Source organism: Podarcis erhardii, assembly GCF_964252035.2.
Source record: "Podarcis erhardii genome assembly, chromosome: 5".
NCBI classification, from domain to species: Eukaryota; Metazoa; Chordata; class Lepidosauria; order Squamata; family Lacertidae; genus Podarcis; species Podarcis erhardii.
Window position 1 is genome coordinate 81,753,498 of NC_138509.1, and position 18,114 is coordinate 81,771,611.

The 18,114-nt window shown below is 44.3% G+C and overlaps 1 protein-coding gene across 3 annotated transcripts; it reads left to right on the top strand.

Moving 5' to 3' along the window:
- Window positions 1-3,945: 3,945 nt before the first annotated feature.
- Window positions 3,946-17,204, top strand: B3GALNT1 (beta-1,3-N-acetylgalactosaminyltransferase 1 (Globoside blood group); the record flags this gene model as incomplete). Of its 3 annotated transcripts, none has more annotated exons than XM_081862723.1 (2): window positions 3,946-4,109; window positions 14,049-17,204. In XM_081862723.1, 2 exons carry the CDS (start codon window positions 3,946-3,948, stop codon window positions 15,073-15,075), a joined length of 1,191 nt encoding a protein of 396 aa, XP_081718849.1. In that variant the 3' UTR covers window positions 15,076-17,204. The 3 variants fall into 3 exon arrangements, with proteins under 3 accessions (XP_081718849.1, XP_081718850.1, XP_081718851.1); XM_081862724.1 differs by having other exon boundaries at window positions 3,980-4,109; window positions 14,015-17,204; XM_081862725.1 differs by lacking the exon at window positions 3,946-4,109 and adding an exon at window positions 7,345-7,690 and having other exon boundaries at window positions 14,015-17,204.
- Between the last annotated feature and the right edge of the window lie 910 nt (window positions 17,205-18,114).

Consider the following 18,114-nt stretch of genomic DNA (forward strand, 5'->3'; position numbering starts at 1 on the left):
GGGGAAGATAAAGAATTGGAAATTAAGAACATGGTGGCATTAAGTTCTTTTGTAAGAACGTATGGATTTATGGATGTATGGATGTTTTTGCTATTATTTTATCATTTTTGTTAATTTCTTGTGTATGTTTGTTAACTAAGAAAACTAATAAGAAGAATATATTTAAAAAGAACATGAAAAAATACATACATGCATACATACATACATACATACTGATATCAATACCATAATAGAGTATGGATGCTACTATCTTCTAGCTCCCCTTCGCACTCAATATCTCTCTCATCCTCCTGGCTTTTACTCAGGAATCTACCTATCCATCCTGGCTCCAACACAGGGCTCAAAAGCTCACAGGTCTCCCCAAAATACGTCACACTTACAAAATTCAGTAATAAGACCGTCCCTGCCCATGGCAGACCCAGTACATTTTGTCATTTGAGGCAAAACAACAAACCACACACACCCTGCCACCACCGCCTCCTCCTTCAGAGACCCACCCTGTGTGCTGAAGGAGGAAAGGGAGCAAAAAGAGCTCAAATCTGCCGCCAGAGTTGCCTGCCTCACCATGTCTCATAAGCAGGCAGGCCCTGCCATGCCCTTTGACTTACAACCTACAACTGATGATGTACAGGAAAAAGGGATTGAGAAGGAGAAGCACACTGGAATATAACTGAACTTAGAATGTCTGTCCAAGGGCCCGTTTGGATGTTCCCTAAAGGTCTCTTCCCTATTCATAGATTGTGCTTCTTCTTACACAGTGAGAATACCCTCCAACATTTCACTCATGAAAACAGGGACATCCTATTCAATAATATTAATAATAATATTACATAATAATAAATAATATTTCTACATTGCCCATCTGACTGGGTTGCCCCAGCCACTCTGGGCAGCTTCTGACATATATAAACACATAATAAAACATTTAAAAAACTTCCCTATACAGAGCTGCCTTCAGATGTTTTCTGAAAGTTGCTTAGTTACTTATCTCCTTGGCTTGGGGATTGCATAACTCCATACCCTCCAACATTTCTCTGATGAAACTAGGGAAATTCTAAGGAAAATATGACACAACTTTGATAATAATAATAATAAGAAGAAGAAGAAGAGGAGGAGTTTGGATTTGATATCCCGTCTTTCACTCCCTTTTAAGGAATCTCAAAGCGGCTAACATTCTTCTTTCCCTTCCTCCCCCACAACAAACACTCTGGGTGGCTCCCAATAAAGTATTAAAAACAATACAGCGTTAAATATTAAAAACTTCCTTGAGCAGGGCTGCCTTCAGATGTCTTTTAAAGATAGGATAGCTACTTATTTCCTTCACATCTTGGCAGAAAGTGAGGAGGAAGTAAAGAACCTCTTAATGAGGGTGAAAGAGGAGAGTGCAAAATATGGTCTGAAGCTCAACATAAAAAAAAAAAAACCTAAGATCATGGCCACTGGTCCCATCACCTCCTGGCAAATAGAAGGGGAAGAAATGGAGGCAGTGAGAGATTTTACTTTCTTGGGCTCCATGATCACTGCAGATGGTGACAGCAGTCACAAAATTAAAAGACGCCTGCCTCTTGGGAGAAAAGCAATGACAAACCTAGACAGCATCTTAAAAAGCAGAGACATCACCTTGCCAACAAAGGTCCATATAGTTAAAGTAGTGATGTATGGAAGTGAGAGCTGGACCATCAATAAGGCTGATTGCTGAAGAATTGATGCTTTTGAATTATGGTGCTGGAGGAGACTCTTGAGAGTCGCATGGACTGCAAGAAGATCAAACCTATCCATTCTTAAGGAAATCAGCCATGAGTGCTCACTGGAAAGACAGATCCTGAAGTTGAGGCTCCAATACTTTGGCCACCTCATGAGAAGACTCACTGGAAAAGACCTTAATGTTGGGAAAGATTGAGGGCACAAGGAGAAGGGCACGACAGAGGACGAGATGGTTGGACAATGTTCTCGAAGCTACAAACATGAGTTTGACCAAACTGTGGGAGGCAGTGGAAGACAGGAGCGCCTGGCGTGCTCTGGTCCATGGGGTCACGAAGAGTCGGACACGACTAAACAACAACAAGGAAAAGAGGGACATTCCGTGACCACATCAGAAACCGTGACGATTTGTTCCATGATGATTATCAGTGTGTAACACAGAGGTGGCACCAGTTAGGAGGACAAAACCACAGTTTAGATTTGACTTGCAGCGATGTGGGCCAGAAGTAAAGCAGCACGTTGGGGAGCAATTACTGATTTCTAATTAAATCCAAGGCTGAGGCTATGGGAGAAACAAGACCCCTTTGGCTGGTCAGTACTGTGAACCCTCCATTGCAGGCTCAGGTTGTGTATATGTGTAAATAAACCCTATATCATACAGACACCAGAGACTCCGCTGTGCCTCATTCCAAAAGGAAACATAAACCCTGGGTCTGCGTCTGAAACCCCTGGAATCTTGCACCACTTGGAGAGGAAGGCAACAGTATGTTCTGATTAAAGGATGTTTAAATGTTCCTGTTCAAATTCTTACTGTGTTATCTTATAGCTGCAAATGGCTTAGAAGCTGTTTTGGCACATTAGTGGTACATATCAAATAAATAGGGTGCAGCAGAAGGAGAGAAAAAAACAGCTCCCTGGAAAAAGGGGGGTGGGAAGTCGACAAAAATAAGAGAAAAGACAAAATTGTGTTAATACAAACGGAGAGTTGGAAGGGACCCAAGGGTCATCTAGCCCAGGCTTCTTCAACCTCGGCTCTCCAGATGTTTTGGGCCTACAACTCCCATGATCCCTAGCTAGCAGGACCACTGGTCAGGGATGATGGGAATTGTAGTCTCAAAACATATGGAGGGCCAAGTCGAGGACCCCTGATCTAGTCCAACACCCTGCAATGCAGGAATCTCAGCTAAAGCATCCATGACAGATCAAACCCGGATGTTGTAAATACAGTACAGTGGTACTTCGGGTTAAGTACTTAATTCATTCCAGGGGTCCGTTTTTAACCTGAAACTGTTCTTAACCTGAAGACCACTTTAGCTAATGGGGCCTCCCGCTGCCGCCGCGCTACCAGAGCACAATTTCTATTCTCATCCTGAAGCAAAGTTCTTAACCTGAAGCACTATTTCTGGGTTAGCGGAGTCTGTAACCTGAAGCGTATGTAACCTGAGGTACCACTGTACAGTGTTTTGGCTGTATATGTTAAAAACGTTGAAACATAATGAAACATAATTGAAAAATAAATACATAAAACCTAATATTTAGGAATCAGTTATATGCTAAACTGTCCTGCTACTCTTACTGAGTTCGTCTTCATCCTATATTCTAATTCAGTTCTCTGAGTGCTGTTGCTTATGTAGCCACAACAATGACGCCAGCCAAAGGGAGGCACTGGAATAACCAACTCGTTAAAGTACAACCCCCCCCAAGCCCAACCTAAAAGTTCTAAATAAAACATGACACACCTTGCACTTTCTAACAAGCCTAGATAAGGAATGTGCATGTTCGGTACCCACGCAAAGAATGCTGACAGGAAGAGACCCGTAAATCAAGTGGGAGGGATAAAAAATGGAGTAGCCGGGAGAGAAACACCCAGTTATATAAAAGGCTGCCGGGAAGGACTTTGCTTTCCTTGCTAGCTCAGCTTCTGGTACGACTTGAGCCTCGCGGTTATTTCTCCCCTCCTAGCGCAAGAAGCATTTGAAGCGCAATTTTTTTTAAGAGTCGCACAGCGATTGCATTTGATTCCGCCACCCCACCCCCACCCCGTCTCCCCTTTCCATTGCCTAGGAAAGAAAGCACGAGTTTGAACCATCACGAACTTCTGCCTTTCCCCTTTAAAAAACAACCAAAACAAAGAAACTTTCCCCGATTCACTTGCCGAGAAACTGCGGCTGCTACGCGAAGCAGCGCAAAGCGATCAGGAAATCCGGCCTGCAAGCGCAGGGGTCGCTCGCCGGGAACTTGCACATGTCTGACTCGCTTGCGTCTCTCTCTTCTTTCTCCGGGAAGCCATCGCCGGCCGGAAAGGAGGCGCGATTGCCATCTGGGTTTTGCTGCAGACCGGCTGGAGGGAGCGGGATCCGGGCCCGGAAAGCAGAAGCCAGCCGGCGGAACTTTCGGAGAGGTTGGCGGTAAGAAAGGAGACGTGGGTGGGGGAAAGATGGGGGAGGGCGTTTTCTGCTGCTTTCAGTCGTCTTTCGGGGTGGGGGTAGGGTAGCTCATGAAATCCGCATTTTTCTGTTATCCCGAGCGATTGGAAACGAGGACAAGGCTCCTTGCCTTTGGCTGCCGCTCTCTGAAACCCAAACAAGCATGGAAACAACAGGGGGAGTCTTGCGGCAGCGCCTTAAAGACATAATGGGATTTTGTGTACGCACCGTCGGGTGCCTGGATGAGCGGCAGCTTACCGGTCAGATTTATAGACAGGGGAACATCGAATGGCACTGGGAGGCAAGGTGGTGGATTTCCAGAGCATAAGAAGTTCATTAAACAAGCATTTGCAGGAGTGAATTGGTCACCAAAGCTCAGCCACGCCCTACGATCTGCCCTGCGCAGATAAGAGGAAAAATCGGGACAAGGAGAGCCCCCGGGGGATGGACGGGGCTGGGTTGCAGTCTGTGGATTTGTAGATTTGTAGGGCGACCGTCTAACCACGTGCAATGCAGAATCCTCAACGGACGCATCCATGACAGATGGCCACGTGGAGGGAGATAAGGAAGGGATGGCTCATCAGTGGAAGATGGGAAGTGGCTCAAAATGGTTAAGGGTCGGGATGAGTATGCAATTAGAGTTTGAAACTGAAAGCGTGTACAGTATATAGTACTGAGGTCAAGCTGCCTCTTAAAATGGTAAACAAACAGTACAACATCCACACAAAACCAGAGGTGGACTTTGGCAATATTTCACAATATGGGGCTCTCTGAGTGGCAAAATGGATCTTCTCAATAATGGGCCTTCTCTATTTTGCACCCCCTCGGCTCGATTGACACCCTGTGTGGGGGAACCGCCTACACAGCCCTAAATCTGAACAAAACATTCCCCATCTTGGAAAGCATTTGCAGATACTGTACTGTATTAGATTTCAGGATCTGAACTGTGGTGCAGTGCTCCAGATGGTTAAGCACGCCCAAGGGTCAGGGATGATGGGAGTAGTCCAATTACTTCTTGATGGACTCCAATGTCATCAGTCCCATCCAGAAGAGCCAGTGTGGTGTAGTGGTTAAGAGCGGTAGTCTCGTAATCTGGGGAACCGGGTTCGCGTCTCCGCTCCTCCACATGCAGCTGCTGGGTGACCTTGGGCCAGTCACACTTCTCTGAAGTCTCTCAGCCCCACTCACCTCACAGAGTGTTTGTTGTGGGGGAGGAAGGGAAAGGAGAATGTTAGCCGCTTTGAGACTCCTGAAGGGGAGTGAAAGGTGGGATATCAAATCCAAACTCTTCTTCTTCTTCACAAGGAAGTCACTGTGCTGTCTACTTTTTCTTAGTTTGATGAGAAACACCCACCTATTTTAAGGTGTGCTGTCCTGCCTTCAGTTATGTCATGAGTCATTCCAGCACTTTAACTTGGCAGGGATGAAATCTTAGATGGTGTGGTGTGGAAAACAGTGCAAAGCTTTTGCTGCTGTCTAGTTTCCTTCATGCCCAAGGATCACATTTCCTCTCATGCCAGGGACAGATAATAGATTCAGATGTCATTCATTATAGTCCTAACAATGCAGTTGGTTCAGGTTCTATGGCCTGTGCTTTGGGGAAAAGCTTAGCGGGACTCATTCTAAATTAACCACTTTGGATTCATGTGATGAAGCAAAGATTTCTTGCGGTTCATATCCAAGGTTTATGTTTTACCCCAGCATGGCTTCACTTGTCTCTTCAAGTTAAAACATTATTGCTTCCTGTCCTCCATTATCTGCAGGCATTTCTGCACAGACTTGAAGAAACTCATCTCTTTCTCTTAACCAAATTCACCTGACCCCATTTCCTTTAATATCTCCTTCTGTTCAATGCACCACTGCATATGACATACTTTGGTAGCAAGCATTAGCCCTTTCCCTGTGCTTTTATGAGCATCTTGTTCTTGCAGAGGTTACCAGGTCTTAGGGTTTGTCTCCATGCCACAAACTTGTAGATTTTTGCAGATCAAGTTGCTATTAAAGGCACAGGAACAGGCAATGCTGACCTTTCTCTAGACACCTGGTAACCCATTACCTAAATTAATCAATCCCTTTTTATTTGTTTGAGAACAGGAACTCCATGCTCTTCTCTAGCTTACTAACAATGGGCCTCCTGAACCAGAAGTCCCATAATATTCAACTTTTTATGTCATTTATTGCATTTGGTACCTTGGTTTACAACCATAATCCGTTCCGGAGGTCCGTTTGTAAACCAAAACAGGTTGTAGCCCAAGGTGCGCTTTCATCAATGGGGCCTCCCAAAATTTGTTCGTAATCCAAAAAAAAGGTTGCAAACCGGGACACGCACTTCCGGGTTTGACGTGTTTGTAATCTAAAACGTATGCAAACCAAGGTACCACTGTACTGCCTTTCTGCCAAGGCACCCAAGACAGTTAACAATTTAAAAATACTAAAACAAATAAGTTATATAAAGTATAGAGTGACAGAGTCCTCTCAGACTGGCTGGGGCCAATGGGGCATGCTCCCTGGCCTGGTCTCCCTCACTTCTGAAGGTGGGAAAGGGCTGCTCTGAAAGTTCTCTTAGGATATTGGTTCTTATTAGGAGACAATGTTCTTTGCTTCCTGGCCTGGCCTTCCTGGTTCCTCCTCTCCCTCACCTGCACCCCCAATCACAGACCCACTTTGAGGGCAGAACTGGATAGTGAACTTCAAACAACTGTCTTTTCGTGTGTGTCAAAGTTGATCAGGCCTGAAATATACAGGATCTTTTCTTTGCAAAAGGGAATGCGTAGATACCAGGGTAAAAAACTATGTCACATATGAAAATTAAAAACTTAATTTGCTAAACTAATGTTACTGCAAGGGCATTTTCAACTTAATGAAGAGTCACCCTGGAAATGGGGAGTAGAAACTGGAGTGAAATAATTAGCCTGCCTTGGCAGACTAGTCCTTAATTCACACCTACACACCAAGGACTCAGGCTAAGGATTCTGTAACAAGCACAAATAGAAAAAAGGTGAGTGCTGGAGACATATGTTGCTTCTTTAGATTTTGCTGGGATACTCTTCTGCCAGTTGAAATCCTTTTTTCAGACTTCAATGAATCTTCTTGGTCTTCTCTTTGTGGGATAACCAGCCTCATATAACCTGTTGGTTGAGTCTCATTATTGCATGAAGGGGTTAATATCATAGAGCAGGCATAGGCAAACTCCGACCTCCAGATGTTTGGGACTACAATTCCCACCATCCCTAGCTAACAGGACTGGTGGTCAGGGATGATGGGAATTGTAGTCCTAAACATCTGGAGGGCCGGAGTTTGCCTACGCCTGCCATAGAGTAAACTGTCCTACCAGGCACTCTCCTTATCTTAGGAGGAAATAGGTAATCAAGCCTATGTTCCCCCACAGTCTACCTAAGAAGTTCAGTGTGTGAAGAGGTTTGAACTGGTTAGACCACATGGCTCCTGCCAGCCTCTCTTGAGTTCCTATACCATAATTTAGGAACCTGCCCTGCTTTGTAGCTAAGCCAAGGTTTACTGCCTGCAACTTTCTGAAGCACATGAATATGACCTTTGAAGCATTGGTAAGTAAACAATTTTTAAACTTACCAGACGTGTGGTATTTTTCGTATGCTGAGGGAAGAGCGAAACTTTAGAAAGAAACTTACCATATTTTCAAAACTAGGCATCTAGGGGTTTCCAGGGGTTTCATCACTTGAAAAGGAAGCACTGGGTCATTTTCCATTTTGGAAAATGTTCCACTTTACATCACAGCTTGAAAGGGGGTGGGGTGGGGAAGCTTTTGTGTGATATTTATTCTTTCCTATCAGTGCGCATCACATGTTCAGAGTAATATAAGAAAAGAAAAAGAGGTCCTATCTCCAGGGAGCTTACAGTCTAACTTCTAACTGTGGGAGACAGCAGGAGAAGGGAATGGAGAGGACAGAATAAAGGGATGAGTGCAGTTATGCAGATTCAAGTTTTATTAAGGAATGTATATGCTGCCTTTGGGGGGGAAGCTCTCTAAAGGCAGCTTACAAAACATAATGAAAACAATATAAAACAACTTTTAAAAAATGCATATTAAAAAATCAATTAGGAAGCTAAAACAGCTGCAGTTTAAAAACTAGCACAACACTTTTTTAGTAAAATGCAAATTAAAACCAAAACAGTTTAAAAGTCCTTTTTAAGAGCTAGCGAAAGTGGGGGGCCACCATGCACATTTCCTTCAACAGAGAGTTCCAGAGATACAGGGCCAGAACTGAAAAAGTTCTTTCCAGTCTGCTGGAACTTGATGAGAGGCCTCTGAGGATACTTGCTCCTAAGGCCCAGGCAAATAGATTCAACCAGCAAAGAGAACTACAAACAAGCCTCCAACAATGAGGAGGATAAGTAAACAGAAGCAAAAGCTAACATTTTGTTGCCGCCCTCCAGACTTCTTGTCGAAGAAGCACACGAAGAAGGGCCTCAGATGATGATCGCAGGGTCTGGGTCGGTTCATATTCAGCGAGAAATGATCCTTGAGTTATTGCGGTCCGGAGCCATTTAAGGCTTTATAGGTCAAAACCAGCACTTTGAATTGGGCCCATAAATTAATTAGCAGCCAAGCAGTCAGGCCAAGATTGGCATTATATGCTCAAGGAGCTTCATGCCCTAGTGAGCAACTTGGCCACTGAATTCTGCACCAGCTGAAGTTTCCAAACTGTTTTCAGAGGCAGCCCCACATGTAATATATTGTAGTAATCTAACATTGAGATTACCAGAGTGTAGATGATAGAAGTTAGGCTATCCATGTCCAGATAGGGGTGTGGCTGGGCCAGCAGCCAAAGCTGATGGAAGGCATTCTGTGCCATTGAGGACACCTGAGTCTCAACCAACAGCATTGGGTCCAAAAGAACCCCCAAGCTGGGCCATCATGGGCAGGAAGAACCACTGCAAATAAAAAAACCTCCGTGATTCCCCCCCCCCCGCATCAAGAGTGCTCCCACCACTGGTTTGTTAAGCCATGCGCATACAATATTAGCCACAGTCTACATCTATCCTGTATTTTCTTGAGAAATACTGCTTTTTGAGGTATTTCTCCTCAAAACAGCTTTGCTCTGATTTGAGAACAGAAGCCACATGTGAATTGAAACACAGCGGGGGAGAACTACCTTACAGTGTTTTAAGTTGGCAATGTGTATGCAGCCGTAGTTAAAAACAAGTTGAATCGGCAACAAAATGTTGCAGTGTGGAGTGCTTCACTCCCTGTACTCCATTCCTTCCATATCTAGTTGTGCACCCCCCACACATGCAAAAAGTAGTGTTTCGTGACCCTCAGCATGCTCAGTCCTCGGTGGGGCATTTTTGGGGTTTTCCCTTAAAGGGTTTTTGTTTTGGTCACCCTAACCCTTCTTTGTACAGTGGTACCTCAGGTTACATACGCTTCAGGTTACAGACTCCGCTAACCCGGAAGTAGTACCTCGGGTTAAGAACTTTACCTCAGGATGAGAACAGAAATTGTGCGGTGGCGGCGGGAGGCCCCATTAGCTAAAGTGGTACCTCAGGTTAAGAACATACCTCCGGAACGAATTAAGTTCTTAACCCGAGGTACCACTGTACTCCCCAACCCTTCTTTTGCACTGCCTAACCCTTCTTTCGTACTCCCCAACCCTTCTTTTGCATTGCCTAACCCTTCTTTCGTACTCCCCAACCCTTCTTTTGCATTGCCTAACCCTTCTTTCGTACTCCCCAACCCTTCTTTTGCACTGCCTAACCCTTCTTTCGTACTCCCCAACCCTTCTTTTGCATTGCCTAACCCTTCTTTCGTACTCCCCAACCCTTCTTTTGCACTGCCTAACCCTTCTTTCATACTCCCCAACCCTTCTTTCCTACACCTACAAACCTGCTGTTTCCCTCAGGGGGTGTTCATTTGCCTACATAAGCACTAGCACTGAAAGCCTGAACATCAGGGAGGGAATGGTTGACTCAAGAACCTTGTAAAACAACTCTCTGATTTTAGAACTGTGGCTGCTTCCCTACAGTTTAGTGTAACTTCAGCAGAGGGCAGCAAATTCCTTCTTCTGAAAGTAGGCAGTGCTGGTGGTTGTTTTACTTTCTGAGAGAGGCATAGGATGTGAAGCGGGAATGCCTGCAAACTGATTGCCAAATAATATTCATTTTGTTTTTTAAAAAAAGAGAGTAGAAAGTGGGGGTTGTGGATGGTTGCTGGAGAACCCTGGGTGAGAGACAGAGAAATGTCATTCTCCCAGGGTGAGAAGCTGCGAGGAGAAAGGAAAGATCCCAGGTGAGAGCTGGGATGAGTGAATTTAGTCTGCGGGTGTTAAGGGCTAAGAATTATTTTTTAAGAGAGGACTCCGTATCCTACTTATTCTGTTCATATTTTTTGTAGCTGCTACTTTATTGTACAGTGGTACCTCAGGTTACATACGCTTCAGGTTACATACGCTTTAGGTTACAGACTCCGCTAACCCAGAAATAGTACCTCGGGTTAAGAACTTTGCTTCAGGATGAGAACAGAAATCGTACTCCGGCGGCGCAGCAGCAGGCCCAATTAGCTAAAGTGGTGCTTCAGGTTAAGAACAGTTTCAGGTTAAAAACGGACCTCTGGAACGAATTAAGTACTTAACCCGAGGTACCACTGTATTCTGAAAAACTTTAATAAAAACCTCATACCTGAAAGAGAGAGAGAGAGGTGAAAATTTTGATTGAGAGCTGAAAATTTTGAATTGGAGTTTGGGGGAGAGACACAAAACATTCCACTAAAACAACTGTAAATTTGCTCTCTGCTTGACTTCGACCCATCTTCAATTTGTACACCACATTGTAAATTTAAAATGCCACTCTGTTATTCATTTACCTCAGATTTCCCCCAGCTAAATGCCTTTAATGCCTGGTATGGAATTCAGTGGGGTTATAACCATTTTAAGATTGTAGACGTGGAAGGTTCCCCCCCCCCCGCCCCCAAAGGATTTTCATCGCCCATCATTCCCTTGTTCTTCAAGTATGATTGTACATGACTGGAACAAAGGACCAGTGAAACATTGATCCCAGCGCAGTATTGCAACCAGCCACAAAGACTGTTCACATGTTCCATTCGCCAGCAGTAGCATCTGTTCACTTAGTAATGTTTGTGTACTAATCCCACAGCTCTGTAAGGCAGATTATACACAGGAACATAGGAGGCTGCTTTAATGAGAGTCAGGCAGTTTGCCCATCTAGATCAGTGTTTCCCAGACTTGGGTCTTCAGCTGTTTTTGGACTACAGTTCCCATCATCCCTGGTCCTGCTAGCTAGGGATGTTGGGAGTTGTAGTCAAAAAACAACAACAGCTGGAGACCCAAGGCTGCTTGCACCAGGGATGAGGAACATGGGGCCCTCCAGATGTTGCCGTACCACAACTCCTATCATCCCTGCCATTTATTATTATTATTATTATTATTATTAATAATAATAATAATAATAATAATATAACGCCCTATACCCGGAGGTCTCAGGGCATTTCACAGAATAAAATCAAAATATAAAACCACAAAATACACAATCAAAATAAAAACAACAACCCAATACCCCCTCCCAACCCCCACATTTTAAAAGGGCATAGGATGTCAGGAAGAACTTCAGTTTCTTAGGGCAAGACTAGCTCAGTTAGTTAGAGCATGATGCTAATAATGCCAAGGTTGCCGGTTCGATCCTTGTATGTGACAGCTGCATATTCCTGCGTTGCAGGTTTTTTTTTTACTAGCTAATCCTCCCAGTTCTACAAATCTGTGATCCTATGACTAGATGTTAGGGAGTCGTTGCAGCTCCATAGTTTTCATCTCTTCCCCTTGTTGTTTCACATTACTAGATTACAGCACATAGTGTCATGAAGCCGTACCAATGCTGCCTCCTGTTACTGGTTGGACAGAGAAATACACAGTGTATAATGATGCCATGTTGTGCCTTGTGCATGAAACCAGGCATTCAGAGAAAAGAAGGAGAGAGAGAGAGAGAGAGAGCGGGGGGGGGGGGGGAGAGCTGTAGTCTGTTAAGGCGGTGAGAGTTTTAGGAGACTCCTGTTCCCTTCACACAGCTACACTTTCCCTCTTCTTGGAGTCAAGGCACTAACTCCTTGGTAGAGGTTGGGCAACCAGTGAGTGCCCCTCTTCAGTTTCTCAAGACATCCCTAAATACATTGAAATCTTGAATTTGCAAGAAATCCTTTTCATCCCTGCTCCACTGCACATGCTAAGCAGTGAACAACATATTTAGTTACAGATAGGTAGCCGTGTTGGTCTGCCATAGTCAAAACAAAACAAATTCCTTCCAGTAGCACCTTAAAGACCAACTAAGTCAGTTCTTGGTATGAGCTTTCGTGTGCATGCACACTTCTTCAGATGAAGTGTCTGAAGAATCTGAAGAAGTGTGCATGCACACGAAAGCTCATACCAAGAACTGACTTAGTTGGTCTTTAAGGTGCTACTGGAAGGAATTTGTTTTGTTTCAACATATTTAGTTCTGCTTTCTGCATTTATTTGTCTCTGTGGTGTACATCAGCTAATAAGAGTTCCCTCTAGTGGCCAAAGGAGTGGGGGGGGGGGAATCTTCTTGGTCTCACAGACTTTAGAGCTAATTATCTCACGTAAAAATTGTGTCTGTGTTTTTATGGAAAAGCATTTGGACCACTGTTATTTTATTTTTCACAAAAGAAATTTGCACTTTTGTCCCAATAAGCATCAGCTCCAATGAGTTAACACTTTTGTAATGGAAAATAAGGCATGCAGACCCAGACAAAAACCCATATTGTGCAAAATGAGCTGAAGAGGAGCTTTATTTCACAAGGGCTGTCACATGGAAGACAGAACAAGCTTGTTTTCTCCTGCTCAGGAGGGTAGGACTCGAACCAATGACTTCAAGTTACAAGAAAGGAGATTCCGACTAAATATTCGGAAAAAACTTTCTGACAGTAAGAGCTGTTTGACAGTGGGTTGTGGACTCTCCTTCCTTGGAGGTTTTTAAGCAGAGGTTGGATGGTCATCTGTCATGGATGCTTTAGCTGAGATTTCTGCATTGCAGGGGGTTGGACTAGATGACCCTCGGGTCCCTTCCAACTCTTAAGATTCTATTTTGATCTGCAGGGCAGCAAACATCAAAGTTTTAAAACAATACAATTTAAAATGAAATAAAAGCATATCTCAAACATTTAAAGACAATTAGAAGTGTTTAGCATATCTAAAAACCATCATGCACTCTCACTAATTCCAAGGCTGCTGTGGCCAGTACAGTGGTACCTCGGGTTAAGAACTTAATTCGTTCTGGAGGTCTGTTCTTAACCTGAAACTGTTCTTAACCTGAGGTACCACTTTAGCTAATGGGGCCTCCTGCTGCCGCCGCACGATTTCTGTTCTCATCCTGAGGTAAAGTTCTTAACCTGAGGTACTACTTAGGGTTAGCGGAGTCTGTAACCTGAAGCTTCTGTAACCTTAAGCGTCTGTAACCTGAGGTACCACTGTATATTTCAGCCATCAAACGCCTGGGTATTTAAATTTTAAAACAGGAATGTTTTAACATTTCTCCTGAAAGTCGATAAAGACGGAGACATCATATGCTCAGTCACTGTAGATACATTTATAGTCCCAGAATTTTATTATTGAATCTTGAGATGATGTATGCATTTGTTTTATGTGCAGCGGGATAAATGTGCTTATGCCGGGCCTCACCACTTACATGGACCACACTCATCAAAAGACATGTGAACTTGCCTAAGTTGCAATTTTTGTGCATTCCTAATAAGCCATAAAACAAATGGAGAGCAACTGTTTTCCTTTGATAGCATCACTTCTGGTATGAAGGTTCAGGTATACAGAATGCGAACGCCAGTGTTCTCCACATAGTAATTTTCTTCTTCACTGGTTTTTCTTTTTCAGCAAAGTGTTTATTGCCCAGCTCTTCTCTCCATAGCTCAACAATCCTTTGGAAACGCGATCGAAAACTCCCGCTTCTCTTTCTTCAGATTCAAGGACCGATGCCTTTGCCATCCTTGAGAAAAGCTTTTTTTGGTCTGTCCCTTGCCTCAGTCATATTCACAGCATGGTACATAGTCGTCCCCTCCAACAATGTGGCGGAATATAACAACTGGATGTATTTCTATGACTACGAGCCCATCCATAAGCAGAACTTCCTCTTTACGCTACGCGAGCGATCGAAATGTGAAGACAACAATCCGTTCCTCATCATTTTGGTGACATCACGGCCTACGGATGTGCTGGTAAGGCAGGCCATTCGAGTAACCTGGGGGTCTCAAAGATCCTGGTGGGGGAACCAGGTGTTGACACTGTTTCTGTTGGGCAAAGGAGCAGAAAGCGACGACTTCGCAAGCTTATCTATAGAAGATGAAAGCATTCTTTATGGTGACATCATCCAACAAGACTTCATTGACACTTACAACAACCTTTCCTTGAAAACCATCATGGCTTTCAGATGGGTGACGGAGTTTTGTTCCAGTGCTAAATACGTTATGAAGGCAGATTCAGACGTTTTCATCAACACGGGCAACTTAGTGAAATTCCTTCTGAATTTGAATGCCTCGGAAAACTTCATTACCGGCTACCCTTTAGTGAATAGCTTCTCTTACAGAGGATTTTATAAGAAAACCTATATTTCTTACACGGAATATCCCTTTAGGAGGTATCCTCCATACCTCAGTGGACTTGGTTATGTCTTCGACACCAGACTGGCTGCAAAGGTTTATAAAATGATGGGTCATGTTAAGCCTATTAAGTTTGAAGATGTCTATGTTGGGATCTGTTTAAATATACTTGGTGTGAACATCTCCATTGCAGAAGATAAAGAACTCTTCTACTTGTACCGAATTCGCTTTGATGTTTGCAAGTTCAAGCACTTGATTGCTGTACATGGTGTATCGCCCCAGGAAATGGTTTCCTTCTGGCAGGAAATAACAAGAGAGACTTCACTTCTGTGCCAGTGATTCCATCCTGTTTTAAAACCCTGTTACTTCAAGCCTGTTTGCTCCCCAGCAGAGCAGGGGTGGGCAGATTTTAGGCTGTGTGTCCCTCCCCCCCCCCCGCCCACAAACCAAGAACTACTGTCAAGAGCCAGGAAGAAAATCTGTAAGCACCTTCCAAGTCTACAAAATGTCTTTTCCCAAATGTGGTTCACCAGCTGTTGTTGGACTACAACTCCCATCATCCCCAGTCACTGGTCTTTGCTAGCTAGGGATGATGGGAGTTGTAGTCCGACAACAGCTGGAGACCCAAGTTTGGGAAACGCTGCTTTTTAGAGGTTGAGGTGTTCGATGCTCTCCCAGCTTCTGCAGTTTATACGACATAAATTTGTGAGGACTTTTGTGAAGCTAGGAAATGATTATAAGGAAAGTCTTATGCACCAGTGGACATGCACATATCGGACACTCAGCGGGGCCCATTATAGTTGCAAAGTTCTGACCTTATGCTTCTGCTTCTAGCCACCGTTAGAAGGGGGAGGCAGGACATTTGGGTGATTCAGCAGGAATGTCCTTTGCACAGCCTCTCCCAACCTGGTGCGCTCTAGAGGTTGTTGCGCTCATAGCTCAAACCATCTGTGCCCACCGGCCATGCTGGCTATGGCTGATGGGAGTCCAAAACATTTGAAGGTCACTTTCAGAAATGTAAATATTAGTTGAGTAGTTGTGCTTAGTGCAATACTGACAGAGGCCTGCTTTGTGCACCACAGTAAGCCAGAGCAGGGCATACCATGACTCCATGAACATGCTGGTTGCCAGTGAGGAAGTGGCACTCGTTTTCCTCCTCCCTGGACTTCTTAGCTCACCGCAGGACGTGCTTTGGCTCAGCGTGTCATCCAAACCAGGGATCGTGGTTATGGTGTCTCAGTCGTGACCTGTAACCATAGATGGTTGTTAAGGAGGGAGGAACCTAACCAGGTTCAGGCAACATGCTAAGCCAATCCATGGCTCCACTGCCATTTTGCACTGTCCTAAAAAGCACAGGGAGGAACAAAAATGCCTATGGCCTCCTCCTCGCGAGCCATTGTTTTGGTGCTAAACCATGGTTTGAACTGGGTGCGTGGTCAATGTGATAGCCTGTTACCACATAATGAAAGATACGCTTTCTGCAAATGGGTTTGTGCATTCTGTTCCTCCTCCTTTAAATAAATTTAGGGGAGGTATGTATTACAGCTCCGGAGAATTGAAAAGCACTGAAATTTAACAGTGGCTAGATAGTTATCCACTGCCGGTCATATCTTGACATATCTAAAACTCTTGTTTAGGTTTGCTGCAGTACTTTTTTATTTTAATAAGTTTTTACTGGTGGTCTGATAGCTTTCAAATCACGGAACTTCCATCCATGGGAAACTCACTTGATTCCCTCAGTAAAGGGAACCTCAGACAATAGGTCAGCACTCAGAGGCGTACCTAGGTATTGGAGAGACTGACTCTCGCTGTTGAAACTTCCCGTCCTTCTCACATCGCAGCACAAAGGTGTGCGTTCGTCCCCCCTTACCCTTATTCCAGACACTTTTTGAGACAAGTAGAATGGAGGAATTTCTAATGTGGCAATTGTGGTAATGTGATTGGGGGTGCATGCCGATACAGCTTCTTGCCCAGGGATCCTAGGGATGCCATTGTCGACGCTTCACTGCTTCAAGGCACATTTGAGATAAGATTCATTTATTTCTATAATTTCTGCTCTTAATCTGCACAAGCATCTAAAATGCAAAACAGCACAGTAGCCGAACCATTGCCATTCCTTTGAGAGCAGCAGCGATTTAAAAATGCACTGAGAGCCAGAACTAAATAAGTAAATGCCCACCGAACCATTCCGGAATCCTCTGCTCAATCTGGAAAAAGTTGTTCCTCCTGTGTGTGTGTTTTGGTAAAACACTTATAGATATCCAACTACGGTGTGGTCCAAAACTCTTCCCAAGCTGCAAACCAGCGGCTTCAAATGTCATGTGATAGGTCATTTAGCTGTTGTTCTTAGGGTTATGTTTTGTTTTCTGTAGTTCTTATAATATTGCTGCTGTATTGTTTTCATATAATATTAGTACTTCGTGAATTTTGAATAACGGGAAAGTGGAATAAAAATGAATGTTGGCTCTACCCTTGCCTCCGGTCATGAGGGGTGGGTCGTCTTCAGAACTCCAACTGGTCTTGCATTCTCAGGAGATCCCAAATGGGCGGGATCATACACAAAGAGGTCGGTTAATCACCTTTCATCACTGTGTGTGTCTCCCTGCTCCCCAGTGGTTTCCTTTCGCCTCCCTTTCTATAGATCCCTGCCTTTTCATCTCTCTCCCGCTTTCCTGCTCACTTCTAGGAATAACAGCTCCCGCTCCTGCTATCCCATTGCACCCTTTCTGACACAGCACCCACTCCCTTTTTAGCTTGCTTCATCTCTCGACTTCTATCTCTCTTCTTGTGCCCTAACCATCCCGGTTCCTTTGCCTCCTCTGTGTTATTCCTCTGTCACTCCTGTCCTCCCACAACCCACCGCCTTGCAAGGACCTGGCTGAGACACTTCTAACCACTGCATCCTTTGGCTGCTGGCTGTTCCCACCCTCCAGGATCCCCTCGCAATCTGTATTCAAATAAACACATTAATTAAGATGTTTTTGATTTTTTTTTTTACCTTTGGAGCGATATTTATTAGTGTTAGGACTTGGTATAAATTTATGTGGCTCGTGACCTCTCCTGGAAAGTTTCCCCAGGAAGAATGCAGTCCTTCGAGCTGAAAAAAGTTCCTCATCGTTGCCCCAGCAATTCCACTTACAGCTCTTAAAACCAATTGTCTTGTCCTTGGCAACATTAGCTTAGGATGCTGTTCCTTTTTTTGAAGGGACAGGGAACTCCTCCAACTTAATGTCACTTCAGAAAAAAAGCGCATGGCCGTAGCTCATGACTAGTGGGAACTGCAACATAATCTTGCAGTGGATTCGCTGGAGAAGTTCTCCCCCGCACACCCCAAGTTTGTGCATGTGTGTCTCCTTGGACCTTTCCACCGATTCCCTT